General features: G+C 45.1%; 2 protein-coding genes across 8 annotated transcripts in view; one reads left to right on the forward strand and one right to left on the reverse strand.

The window, feature by feature from the left end:
* LOC111874619 (GTPase-activating Rap/Ran-GAP domain-like protein 3) overlaps positions 1-13945 on the forward strand; it is a 252542-nt gene that overhangs the window by 113222 nt on the left and 125375 nt on the right. The gene's annotated exons all lie outside the window — the stretch shown is intronic.
* Positions 9746-13591, reverse strand: LOC117283111. Its single transcript, XM_033755535.1, has 3 exons — positions 13450-13591; positions 11661-11772; positions 9746-10757 (listed from the first exon to the last, which is right to left on the reverse strand). The coding sequence occupies exons 1-3, from the start codon at positions 13575-13577 to the stop codon at positions 10500-10502; spliced, it is 498 nt and encodes a 165-aa protein (XP_033611426.1). The 5' UTR covers positions 13578-13591; the 3' UTR covers positions 9746-10499.

Raw genomic sequence — 13945 nt, forward strand, 5'->3', positions numbered from 1 at the left:
ATCATCTCGTTTCAGTAATTACATGATCGATTATTATTGGATAGCATCCCTCTTTTCTGTTCACACAATCGCGGCTTCAGTTTCGACACTTCCTAATACGACAGCTGTGTAAGGTCTGCCAAAACCCCTCCCCAGTATTTTGAACCCTGAAGTTGGAAGCAGAGGAGTTTGTCAATACGTTGTAAAACCCTGAACATGCATCCACACAATAGTGTAACGCGGCGCTAAGCGTTGGGCGTGTGTGAAGCCAGTAACTAAATGAATATCCTCGGTAACTATTCATGGCAGTTCCTAAATCTACAGTAGTAGCTACAGCATCGTTAAATATCCAAACAGTTGCGTGTGGTTTTCAGCTGTTGCGGAGTTTCTACCTACGCTACTTACTGTAATACTGGTACAGCGGCGCTGCAGATTTGCCAGAGACGATACAAACGTGAGGCCAGACGCTGCACTCTGTCGGAGGAAGGGGAACAGTGAATTTCGCTTCACAAGACAAAAAACCATTCCGCCGTTTCCCCGCGCGGGGTCTGCTATGTGTAAAGCACGTGACTGCGTTCTTTGAACAGCAGAATGCAATTACTGGCGTGACATCACAGTTTGAATGCAGTGGCTTTCCTTTTCTTTTTTAATTCTAAACTGGATAGGTGGTGTAGGTGTGCGTATCAGCTGTTGCCAAACGTGCGTTTTCAGAACCTCTGAAGCTGGGATAGTAATTGAATGAGAGCCATTGCAGTTTCTTTACATGGGTTCTCGATCCAGGCCGTCACTCGACGCTGTAAGTGTGCATTACTGTCAGCAGCGCTACATAAGCTATAAAAATAAACATATAACAATAAGTTCTGGGAATAACTAATCGACACGGACCGCATAGAAAAAGACGCGTCCAACAATCCTTCTATTGCTGCAGCGGTAACTCTTGTGCCCAGCCGTTGCCTAGCAACGATAGACCGGCTCTGATGTCCACCCAACCTCCTACCCAATGACTACTGGGGGCTCTTTCCCCAGTGGTAAAACCGTCAGGGCGTGAAGCTGACCACTCGCCTCCAACTAATACCGAGGTCAAGAAAATGTGGATCTGTATATTCACTTCCCTATACGCCTTCATGGCGTAGTGTTTACTAAGTTAAAGGAATGCTAGATGATGATTTGGACGGAGATGATCGCGAATATGTTGTAAATAAATGAAGAATTGAGTTAAATTATTATTATTCGTTGATCGTTTCTTTTCTTTACTGCTCAAGGAAGTGCGTCCGTACAGCTAACAAGTGTTGGAAACAGCCCTACCGTACGAGCATGTGTCAATTGTCATGAGTCTCTAGTTTAACGCGAGGAACCGCGCCGGGCGACGTATTTATCACATGCACAACGTGTAGACTGTCCCGGGGAGTAATGGCTTTCTGCTTGTCCCTGACAATTTGCAGATATTGGTTTTCAGTCCTTACATAGCCACGTGCGAAATTTAACGTTCAACCCTTAATCTTGTACACATGTCTTGTCGTTTGTACAGCTACTTGCAGAAGCCTGTTAACTCGATCTGTTGGCTTAAAAGTACACAACCCCCCTCCACTGGGCCCGCTGGTCCCCCGCTCACAGAGAACATGCGAATCAGTTCGTCAGAATTGGAGTCGGCACTCTACAAAATTTGAGGCTTTGTGAGGCAGCAGAGGCAGCGTGATCTGCAAGCAAGCTCAGAACAGCAATTGGATGTACCGGGTGGCCTAAAAGTCGCGTTACGTTTAACTGTGATTATTTTTACTTGCAACAGGTGGTAACACTGCGGCCAGTGGCCGTGCCATAGCTCAAGCTGTTAGTCGCTGGCTTCCCACCGAGGCGGGATTTGTGGTGGACAAAGTGGTGCTGGGGCGGGTTTTCTCCGAGTACTTCGGTTTCCCCTGCCAATGTTCATTCCACCAAATTCTCCATCATCATAATCACCCGGGGTAGGAACAATAGGCCAATCAGTGGCCTCCGTGCCGAGTGGACTCAGGCTCACCCCACTCCAAGAAACTGAAAAAAAAAAAAAACACTGCGGCAACAGTAGAACCTGTTTCTGTCAGCTGTCGTGTTGTTGGTGTATTTATTGAATTTGCATTTGGCTGTAAATAAAGCAGTTTGTCCCTGGAACGTAAATATAACGTCACTAAAGCGATTTTAGAACACTAACGTATGTTTATGTCTGGTCACCGGACTGCTTGACAAATTCGTAGCGTAATGCTAGCCAATAAATTAACATTTCCACTCATATCCGAGGGAGAGTCAGCATATAGGTCAGAAATTGCTGTAAAACGTAAACCATATGATATTCGAACCTGGAGAAAGGATATTTATTTCTCGACATATCCCCCACCAACATTGATACACTTGTCCCATCGCTTTACCCGTGCGCCGAAACCCGCAGCATAGAAGTCTTTTAATTGTTATCTCAGCCACTTCTGCGCCTCTATTTCAACCTCTTCGTCATCAGGGAAACGTTTACCACCCAGTTGTGAGCCACTTTAAGAGGCAAACGCTTCCCACAGTAAACAGGAAATATTTATTTGTTAATATCCTTTGCATTGAACCCTTTTGCGCACAGAAGAACTCCCAACAGAACGCTGTTCTTCGGTAATATACTCCTCGGACACGGTCGCCATTTTAACTACTGAAACCAGCCTTTGAACATGCTCACGCGCGTCTGCTACCTATATTGTCATGAAGTTGGACTGTGCTGCTATATAGTGAGACACGTAGGAAAATTGTTACATCTTTTTACAGCTGCTTTACTTCCATTTGTGGCCTATTTACTGACTCTCCCTCGTAAATTGCAGCGGAAATGCCACAAGACACTATCAAATAGACGTTTTATATAGACGCACATGAGCCAATCACAGGTAACACAGCAATCAGCATTACGCTGACAGGACATCAGATACAGCATATATCTGTGCCCATAACTGACTCCAGCATATTGAGGTAGAAAGAGTAAGCATAAGGCCGCGCCATAGCTCAAGTGGTTAGCCGCTGGCTTTCCACCGCGGCCGCCCGGGTTCGATCTCGGATCTGGTCAAGTTGAATTTGTGGTGGACAAAGTGGCGCTGGGGTAGGTTTTCTCCGAGTACTTCGGTTTCCCCTGCCAATCTTCATTCCACCAAAAATTCTCCATCATCATAATCACCCGGGGTAGGTACAATAGGCCAATCAGTGGCCTCCGTGCCGAGTGGACCCAGCTGGACTCCACCCCCCACCAAGCGAATTAGCGGAAAAGAATAAGCGTAATTAATTAAGCACCTCGTCATGAAGATGTGTGGTAGAGTCGAAGCATAGCTTCTAATTTAAATATTCGAAGGATTTTCTATTGTCGTCAATTTAAATATCCCAGATATTTTAAAATATTTTATCTGTAATACCCGTTGCTCGTGAAGATGGCCATTTAAGCTTGAAACACTTTGGACTGTAGAAACGTTTAATATCAACAATTGAATGCGCTCTCTGAGAATGTTATGCTTTGTTACTCTACTATTGTTGCGTTCGCGTCTCTTGCTGCCGGAACGCGTTTACCGAGCCGTTTCCTAGAAACGGCTCTGGTATATCTAGGATATACGTGTATGTGTATAATAGGGGAAGTTTACACAACAATATTCCTGAAAAACAAAATAGACACTATTGTATCAACATTTGTTTTATTTTGCTCTTGGCGTGTTAACAGCAATATATATATATTGTGGCATACTTGCTCAAAGCAAGAACTGTGGAGCCAGAGAGACACTCGTTGCTAGGTACCGGCTGTGTAACACGCAACAATGGAGTGACGCTTGTAAACGGTGTTCTCTGTGCGGTCCGGACCGATGCTGTATAACGAGGACCAGATGTCATTACGAGAGTCTTGTGACGGCAAGTAGAGGGGTAAGAGGTTGGTGTGAGATGGCCGCCGGCCTGTGAGGATGTGAGTCAGAAAGCAGAGCAACGTCCACTGTTGGAAGCCGCTACCAAGCAGCGTAGTGAAGGCCGTAACTGAAACAACTAATCTTTATGTGATAATGATTTGTGAAGTGTAGTCACCAGTTGTGTGCTGAAGTGTCCAATAAATACGATTTCCAAAGGAGAAAGTTTACAGTTTAATATTTATACGTGTTATATGTGGGATATGGCGATAAATATCGGCTTCCATATATACTTTTATAACCTGTAGGACTGGAAAGGAATACGGGAGAAAGCAGGGAAAATGATAGTACGAAATCGTGAGACTTGCCGTTGAGTTCTCAGCACACTTGTTTGTACATACTTTTCTGTCAGTGGTCTGGTTTCTGAACATGCTTTGTTACCATGTTCTCTGAGAAGTACGTATGTTGTCCGACAGGGAGATGTACGTGGTGGATGGAATTGTCAGGATAATGTAGCAAGTTAGTCAAGACTTCCAGGAACAATGTAAACCAGGCCAAATTCCGTTAAACTCTAAAGACAGTTGGATAGGACAAACAGACAACCGAGTGTTCACCTGTTTTACCTTAGGGCTAATGGGCTAATTGTTTTGTTCTGCATACACAGAAGATGGAACGTGTCGCAGATAGAGGCAGCAGTTTTCAAACCGTGGTTCGAGTCTCTGGTGGGGCACGGAATTATAATAATCTTTAGTACCGGTAGTTCCATCCAGGAAGTTAACAGAGGACTCGGAATGGCTCATGACACACCTTAAATTAGGCCACGATTGTTTCTTTCCTTCCAAAATCTAGTGCATTAACCACTGTACCACATGACCCTGCGTAGTCTGAGTTACTGACGTCGCTCAATAAGCAACATATAAATCTAAATATTTCCAAGTCAAAATAGAAGTTATTGTCACGTGTCCTGGTAACGCTACAAGTAATTAGTGGGTTCTCTCGATTCATGAATCGATTTATTTGACGCCACTATTAAGGTGTGTCCACATTACTCGTGCTCGTGCTCGTGTTTGCCAGGCTTGTGCTCGTCGGGAGACTCGTCTGGCTTTTACTTGTGCTCGTAAATCTTCGTTCACACTACTTCAGTTGCTCGCCAGGCTTCGGCGTGTGAGGATCCGTATATTTACTCGTAGTGTGTATAGGCTGTAGTGGTATTTTAATTTATTGGCTATAGTTTTTAAATTAACATTTTAAAATTTGCTTGTCTCGTGACTTGTCATATCGTCCACATTACTCGCGAGCATAGCGAGTCACACGACACGAACACGAGTAACGTGGACGCGCCTTTACAATCACACTCTGTTATAACAGTTCACACACCCAACTCTTCTGGATAACGAACCCTCTCTGCGTAGCTCTGCTTCATTTTCCAAAGCACGTTGATTCGCTGCCGAGTCACTTCGTCTTCTTCTTCCGCCTTCTGTCGTGTTCTGGTCTCTCCTGGTACCAAAACGAAAACGTTATATAGCCGAAGCACGGACATCATAGGAGACACAATTCTATGGTTGATGACGCAGACCGCACAGAGAACACGTCACGTGATATCTTTCTCGTCAGTCCATTGTTGCGCTGACTGTCGGCTAGCAACGAGCTGTTGTCGTAACGCACTCAAGTGAAGGTTGTTTCCAGGTCTTTACGTAAAAGCGCTCGAACACTCGTGATCTGGCTCCGGTAGATTAGACTTCCTTTTGAGATATAGTGAGGAACCCTTTAAAGTCTAACTCAAGTTCTGTTACGACCGACGGTCAGTCGGCCAGTCCGTCTTTGTGTAAAGCCGCATCTGGGGCCCAAGACGAGATATTCAGACAGTTGTGTTCTTCTTCATGTGGGGCGCCCTCTCTGACGAGAGGACGGGTCTATCGTTTACAATTGCTATTGACCCTCGCCAGCGCCTTCGTATTTACCGTATATGCAATCTAACGGTAATTTTGTCTCATGAGTTTTAATACAGTTCTTGTGATGACCATTACTCTGCCTTCCTCTGACTCAGCCCCATTAAATTCTGCAACATTTATAGATTTAGTTTCTTCTTTGTAATATATCAAGATCCAGTCCGTACCTCAAAGGAAACACATTACGTCTCCACTACAAATCCCAGCCGGTTAATGCTGTGTAGGGAAACAGTCGCTCTTTACTGTGAGAACCGTACGGAACACACAGATACACTCTGTGGGCAGCAGGAAACATTACGTAACGCTACAGAGCCCAACCGGTTACAGCTGTTTAGGCAAGCAGTCGCTCTTTACTGTGAGAACCGTACGGAACACACAGATACACTCTGTGGGCAGCAGGAAACATTACGTAACGCTACAGAGCCCAACCGGTTACAGCTGTTTAGGCAAGCAGTCGCTCTTTACTGTGAGAACCGTACGGAACACACAGATACACTCTGTGGGCAGAATGCAGTATATATAAGAATTCAGTCCGTACCTCACAGGGAACACAGTACGGCTCCACTACAAAACCCAACCGGTTAACTCTGTTTAGGAAAACAGTCGCTGTTTACTGTGAGAACCGTACGGAACACAGATACACTCTGTGGGCAGAATGCAGAATTTTGGTATGTTAAAGCAGGTGGTGCATGTAGTAACCACTGGGATTTAAAGTTTTTAACTGTTGCGGTTCTGGTTACATGTGTTTCGGTGATTTCTTTTTCCTTTGTATTGTGTTTGTGTGTTGAACAAAATCTGTTATTTCGTTCAGGGCATTGTGAAACTTTGACAAGGGGGGACTAGGATCCCGAGTAGAATCATGGCCGTATATCAGAAGATTAAGCCCAGGATATATTGAATCCTCCTCCGGCCTGCAATCTGCAACTTCCCCCCTTCCTTCCTGGACCTTCTACCGACTTCACATTGACGTCAAAGAAATAAAAGCTTTGCGTCGCGTTTAAAATCCGGTGATGGGAAATAAACGTCTGTTTCAGTCAAATGAAATGTAGATGTCAGTCGGGGGGGATTATAACTCGAAGATCGCAGAAGTTCCGAAAGAAAAAAAAAACGTTTTCATCAGAAAAATTTAACTACAGTCCGTCTTTTTAGTCGTGGCCGCTCGGTTGCGCGTAAGGGGAGTGAGGCCGGGAGTGGTGGGAGCTTTATATTAAGGGGCGGAACATTGATGAAATAAAGAATCTAGACAGGTGAGAGCTTCTACGTGGCCAGCTCTGCTGCAGGTTGCCACGATTCATGTACTCCGCGGTTTTCTTCTGCCATTTGGGGCGAATGGCCCAGAAAGTGGGTTCAGGCGGTAACATTTGTGACTTATATCCGAGGGACGTTTACTTCGAATCTCTGTCAGGATTCCAATTGTTCTGATGAAGTTTTCTAGCAGTTTTTCTTGGGCCCTCTACTGAAATGCCTTCAATGTACTGTTAGCTCCTCGGAACCCTAGTCGTGGCAGAGGGGTCATACCACCTCTCGCGGAGCTGGGGGAGCAGTCTTATCAGCTTACGTCAGCGTGAGTACTACCAGTTTGGAATGTAGCGTCTTGGAGAGTGGTCAGTTGTATAGTGCGTTGTGATCTACTCCTGGTCTCCGTAGGCAATGTTTACGCTCGGGGAGTAGCTATGAACGTCACCACAGCAAACATAAAGCTTCGCGTGCTCCACAACAGCGTTTACCTTTCCGCGCGGCACTAACTATACCTCAAGTTAGAACATGAAACCAACACTTCATTATACGTTCTAACATTCGACGATACTGTGGCGTATTAACTCAAAGCAAGAACTGTGGAACTAGAGAAACAGCTCTTGTTAGGCAATGCCCAGCACTCATCTCTCTGTATTGCCCCAATTGTCTTCTTTATAAACACTTTGCACGGACTGGACAGAAAACACTGCTTCCAACAGTAACCTAATTATTGTAGACGCGTGTTCACCGATCCGTTGCTTACAAACGGGTTGCATAACATCGTTGTTTGCGTATTCGTTGCTGTGGGAACTTGTTTACTAAGGCGTTGCTTATCAATGGACGTCTTCTCTGGCTCAACTATTTGGCCTTCAAGCACATGGAAACAGACTTAAATCTAAACGGTTACGGCATGCATAAACCTAACTCTATGGAGTCGAGTCTCTCAGATACTCAATAACTTTCCAAAATTTTGTTTTCAAGAGCCCTCCACTGGTCCCTATCTTGAGCCAGATGAATCCAGTCCATGCAGGCCCATCATATTTATCTAAGATCCGTTTTAATATTGTTTTCCCACATACATCAAGGTTTCTTTCCTCCTGGTTTTCCCATTAAAATCCTGTAAACATTCCGCTTGTCCCCATGCGTGCTACACGATCCTGCCAGTAAATCGGGCTGTATAGTGTCGAGTGTTAGGCTGACAAGCAGAATGCAGGAAGAGGCGGAGAGCATTTGCTTGGATGGATTGAGGAAATCCACAAACGTCCTCAGTCTGTATAGTTAGTGTCCGTCCAGGAATCGAACCGAATGCCTCTCAAATACAAGTCTCTGAATCTGTATTTACAACAAAGACGTTAAAGGTGCACTGTCTTTCTGTTCACATTCTCTGTATGGAAATGGTTAATATTCGATGAAATCAAACAGCAGCACCCGAAAGCTCTACACAGGCTCTCCCAAAGAATGCAGTGCGTCTGCGCAGAACTGCTGACATCACCATCGCAGCCTACGCTACAACGGTAAGCTGGTGTGCTTACGCAAACGGTGACACGGGCGCCCCGCGTACGGACGCGATAAGGAGAACGCATGTCCGTGGCTTCCAGTTATCATATCACGCACAGCACAAACAAACGTGGTCAGAAAACAAGGTTTCGTGCCAACAACCAATAACAATGGTTGTTTTACAGTCAAATCTGGCACTTCTTGTCGTTATTGTTTCTCGGTCTCTACCGTAACGTGCTGTAGGCCATCTGAGTTTAGCTGCATCGTCGTGTAGAGAGTTGTTCAAACGTTTCGGCGTATATTTCAGTCGGAACATTCAAGGTGAAACAGGCAGGAAGTGGATATGGCTCAATATATGTCTCGCAGTGGAAGCCTGTACGCTGCCGCGTTATGTACTCGGGGGGGGGGAATAAATTTGCTTCTAAACTTGGGTCTAAACAGGTTTAAACTATTCTTATTGAACCCCCCTCCTGGATTATTCAGGATAAAATAATAATTTAAAAAAATAGTTTTCCCTTTTTGGAATTAATATTTATTATAGTTTTTGTTCTTCTAAATTTTAAGTTTTTCAAGGCTATTCCCCCCCCNCCCTTTGAGTCTATCAAACTCTTCGATCTGATTACGTATGCTTTGAGGCCAGAGAGGGGAACAGCTAGAGACGTGTGTAGAATGGCATAAAAATGAGGTTTTGAATGCGTTATGAGGACACGGTACTGCCAACCCTTGGAAGTTGACATCTCGCTGGGTAGAGGCACGTACGGAACATCCCGTGAACTGATCTCATAGCTTGTCTGAATGAACTTCGTTAGCGTTACTTGTCTTCTGGTTGTGAGACACCAAAGTTCAGAGAAGCCTGTTGCCTCATTCTTCAGGGTAGAACATTTTAAGAATTACGGAAAACTCACACTAATCGCGTAATGAGGAACTTGATAATGCATACACTTCAACACTTCCAGAGCGAGATGGGTAGGGGATGTAGATGGCATAACACCATAAAAATGTTTGCAAAAAATTTAAGTCGAAAAGAACAAGGAAAGATGAGCGCGGTAAACACTATATTTGTGCGACACTTCTGGCTGCATCCCAACTACGCGGCTCACGCATGCGCGGCACTTAGTGCACTGAGAGTGCGCCGCAGGGAGAGGGGTGAAGGATGTAGTATGCAGTCTTGTGGGGCACACATTTATTTGAACTAAGCTGAAATTAACAAAGTAACGTTTTTTTTATTCCTTTCATGATGTTATTTGACAGTAATATTCTTATACAGTTTGGTGGACATTTTTGTTAAAATAATATGAAATTATTACAGTATACGGAAAATACAGCGTTTTTAAAAATGAATATCACATATTTACTAAAATCTTCTCAGGTTAATAGCCATACGTTTCGAAGAATTACTATTTCCCCAACATCGGGGTCTCGTTATACCCGAGAAAATTTTAGCAGATTCATTTTCCGTGAACACCCAACTACTGTGTTATCTACGTTAACTTCAGAAGCCGCCCAAATCGTACAGTGAACAATGTACACACGCTGTCAGTCAGCAGACACAAAGGAAACAGAGTTTCAGCCAACAGGGAACCTCCTGTGGCCAGCTGACACGATATCACATATCTGTGGTGGTTGTGTTGCCAGCTTTCCAGCCGACCGTCACTTCGAGCCAGGTCCGTGTTTCACACTACACAGCGTTGAACGGTAAGACGATTACAAAATAATGAATTGGAAGGGATTTGAAACGAAGCTGTCGTGACCAATTTGGGATATTGTTCGGGAGTTTGCCTGGAGCGACTGAGTAAATCCACCAAAATTCTTAGTCAGGATAACACATCTCAGGAACGAGATCTGAACCAAGGAACTTCACGTATAACAAGCACAAGTGTTATCAACTTTACGGCAGCGTTGGGTATCTTCAGACGTGTGAATTTGTGAGACTAGAAAGACGCACTGCGTCGCTGCTTTACCAGCTGTGTGAGAAACGGACGCCCGCGCCGTGTTCCCGCTGTCCGCGCGCCGGACCGTCGTACACACGGGACCAGTGACCGTGAGCGTCAACCCGGGTGTTGCCGTCTGGACTGCGGTAGATGTTGCCCTCTGCCTTCCCACTGACCACTGTGCCCACGCCCCGTTCCCTGTGAATGTTCACATCAACATTCCCCTTGCCTTGAGGGGAGGGCGCAGGCGGGTTCGGCAACAATGAACGGCGCACACGTTCGCCCTGAAACAGTGAGAACAATAATTCGTATGAACTTGTCCGTGTTGGACGAGGATAGTGTATGCTTACAGGATCGAAGACCGAGATTCCATTTCAACATCCCATCTTACATACATTTTAATATTATCAACCACTCTACAGCACAGTCTTCCAAGAGGCCCTCACTCCCGAGGTACAAAATGCATACATTTTGGGGCACGCCGTTCCAGCACTGAAGAAGATGAATCGCGCTGAAACGCGTCTGGCTTCTAATCCTGAGGAGCACCCTTCGAATCCTGACCTTGATACCAACTGCTCTGCATGAGGATTCTGTGACTTTACTCAGTTCCTTCTGGAGCCGGGGTAGTTCAGTCGGTACTGCGAAGGGCTACGGGTTCGGCAGCCGGGATTCGATTCCCAGCTGGAGCAAGACACCCAGCCTCCTACACAATGGATACTGCGGGCTCTTTCCCTGAGGGTAAAGCGACCGGGCAGTAAAGCTGACCATCACCTCCATGTAGTACTGAGGGCAAGAATACGTGGATCCTCTACTCCCCGATACGTCTTCATGGCGAGGTGGTTAATTAATTAGTCACATTAACTTTAAATTTACCGCCACTCAGTGCTTTCAAATTTCCAGTTCACTATTCATCATTCTACCACTTGACGCTATAGGAGTCTCAGAAGAAACAGCGTCGTTAAATAAACCACAAATGCTTCCTGCAGTCGTTCCCTGCTTAACTTCGCGTTTTGATGTCAGAACATATGAGGTTCCAGGGGCCAGTTCACCGTTTAGTTTCAGATTAGAAGTCTGCACTTGGAGACAGCAGGTTCCTCCGAAACGTCGGCAATCGGCCACGAAACTACATCACATCGCCTTGAAAATCGGAACTCAGTTTTGGTGCTGTCTCGGCTGTACATACGTACGTGTTCGGTTGGCAGCCCTTGGGCTGGCGGAGAGAGGGCGAGGCAGCAGACGAGGCAGGTGAAAACGGCGACGCTGGCTGGGAGATTCATGTTGTCACGTTCCGTCGGGCTTCTGGAACAAGATGCAGCAAATTAGTTTTGTGTTCAGACGGAACATACGAACAGTGACGTCACGTATCTTGTCGCTTGCAATTATGAACGCCCTTACGCTGTGAAATGACACTGATACATAGGTACGGGCAATTACAGACCCTTACCCGAGAGAGTGCATCCACCCTACAAACCTGAGCACGTCATATCTAGTGTAGGCAACCTTACGGAAGAAAAATCCCATATAAGTGTGCCTGAATTTCCTACCGGAAGTACGGTAAACCCTGGCTAATTCAGTTAGAGTTAATCCGGATCGAAACATGAAAAATGAACAGTTCTCTTCGCATTTGAGTACATACTTTAAAAGACATGGGATTTAGGAGCGAGAGGACTTTCAGACTGTGCTGAGGGCAGCTGGAGACTGAAACCGCGCAAGCAAATATCCAAGATTGACTTCAGCTGGATCAAGGAAACCCTGGATTTCAGCTTCTGACGGAGGAAGAAACTGCTGCAGTGATATTTTTGTATTTATTTTCATCGTCACTACCTACATTATTAAATTTTCCATTTATTTGTTTTCTACTTTTCTTGTCTTTTGGGGCTATCTTTTGCTTCATTATTCCGGATTAGCGAGGGTTTGCTCTATGTTCGATACGGAATGCAGTTACTCTAGTGATGACGTAACGGTTTGAGTCATTAACTCAAGATGACGTAACCTCCTTCCCATTGCAAACTNTAGAGGAAGAAATTGCTGCAGTAATATTTTTGTATTTATTTTCATCGTCACTACCTACATTATTAAATTTTCCATTTATTTGTTTTCTACTTTTCTTGTCTTTTGGGGCTATCTTTTGCTTCATTATTCCGGATTAGCGAGGGTTTGCTCTATGTTCGATACGGAATGCAGTTACTCTAGTGATGACGTAACGGTTTGAGTCATTAACTCAAGATGACGTAACCTCCTTCCCATTGCAAACTGAGTCAGTGTCGGTGGACACACTAATTGACTAACCAACCAACTCCATTCCTGAGAAGCTGGTATAGCTCAGCTACTCTAGAAATTCCATACATTTTATGGAACCTGAAGGTTCTTATCCGTGTCCACAAGAGAGCGCCACTAATTCCTATCTAGAGCCAAATGAATCCAGACAACACCCTCCTTAGTTGTTTGTTAAAAATCCATTTTAATAATATCCTATTATGTACGCCTCTCTTCCAATTTATCTTTTCCCTTCGGTCATTACATTTTTAATTCCTCCCATTCGTGCTACACACCCCGCTCATCACATATTCTTTGATTATAATGCTTAGTGAAAAGCAAAATTACGAAGTTCCTGCTCATGTATTTTTCATCGACCTCCCGTTATTTACCCCCCCCCCTTTCAGGTACAGGTACATTTGTAAATGCACTAAGCACCTTCATCACAAATCCATCTTATTTGTAGTGTTCCCGTAATATAATAAACCAAGTTGCACACCCGTACATAACAGGTTTTTAATTTTCACGTGGAAGGCGAAAGTGAGATGTGAGATTTGAGATTCTTATGGAGATGTGACTCCTTGTAGTCTGGTACCGGCGTTCCGCCTGTCATTGGGTGCACCTTGACGGTACAGGCGGTAGAGTTGTAAGCACCAATGAGACTGCAGTTTGTGATAAACCAGGCAAGCAAATTGTGAACCCCAAGATGTTGGAACTTACCTGCAGAAAGATGACCAGTGTCTACCAGATGCTGCTGATGTGTGCCACAAGTGGTCTGACTTGTCTGCACCCGCGCGGACGTTATATAAAGCTCTGCTCCACTCGTCACACGATGCATTTGTTTGCATGAGCGAGCGGTAATTCCCCGTTGGAGAGACAAAGGCATTCGAAAGAATTATCAGGTCATAAACTTTATAAGCAGAACTTGTTATTATGAATTCGCAAGTGGCTGTTCTTCTCAGAAACACTGACTAACATTGATCCTATGAACTTTCCTTCTTTAGATAACAGCGGTCGAGTCTTGGCAGACTCGGTGCTTCCCAGCAGCAATACGCGGAAGCAGAAGAAACGCTAGAGGACTCTGGGTTCAAGGGCGTATGTTACCCAACATGTAGAACTCCCCGAAGGGGCTTGTTCCGTTACCCAGAAGTGGATCTCTGTCCTTTACTGTACACTCGGAAGGGGCGCGCCATAGCTCAAGAGGTTAGTCGCTGGC

The sequence above is a fragment of the Cryptotermes secundus genome, unplaced genomic scaffold (assembly GCF_002891405.2).
Source record: "Cryptotermes secundus unplaced genomic scaffold, Csec_1.0 scaffold1817, whole genome shotgun sequence".
NCBI lineage: Eukaryota > Metazoa > Arthropoda > Insecta > Blattodea > Kalotermitidae > Cryptotermes > Cryptotermes secundus.

What these genes read in the sequence shown, in the direction of transcription:
- LOC117283111 (XM_033755535.1), bottom strand. Translation starts at nt 13,577, where the DNA reads ATGCAAACAAATGCATCGTGTGACGAGTGGAGCAGAGCTTTATATAAC. An exon ending in CACTGGTCATCTTTCTGCAG is followed by an intron (nt 11,773 to 13,449) that starts GTAAGTTCCAAC and finishes ATCTTGTTCCAG; the next exon opens with AAGCCCGACGGAACGTGACA. An exon ending in AAGGGCTGCCAACCGAACAC is followed by an intron (nt 10,758 to 11,660) that starts GTACGTATGTAC and finishes TCACTGTTTCAG; the next exon opens with GGCGAACGTGTGCGCCGTTC.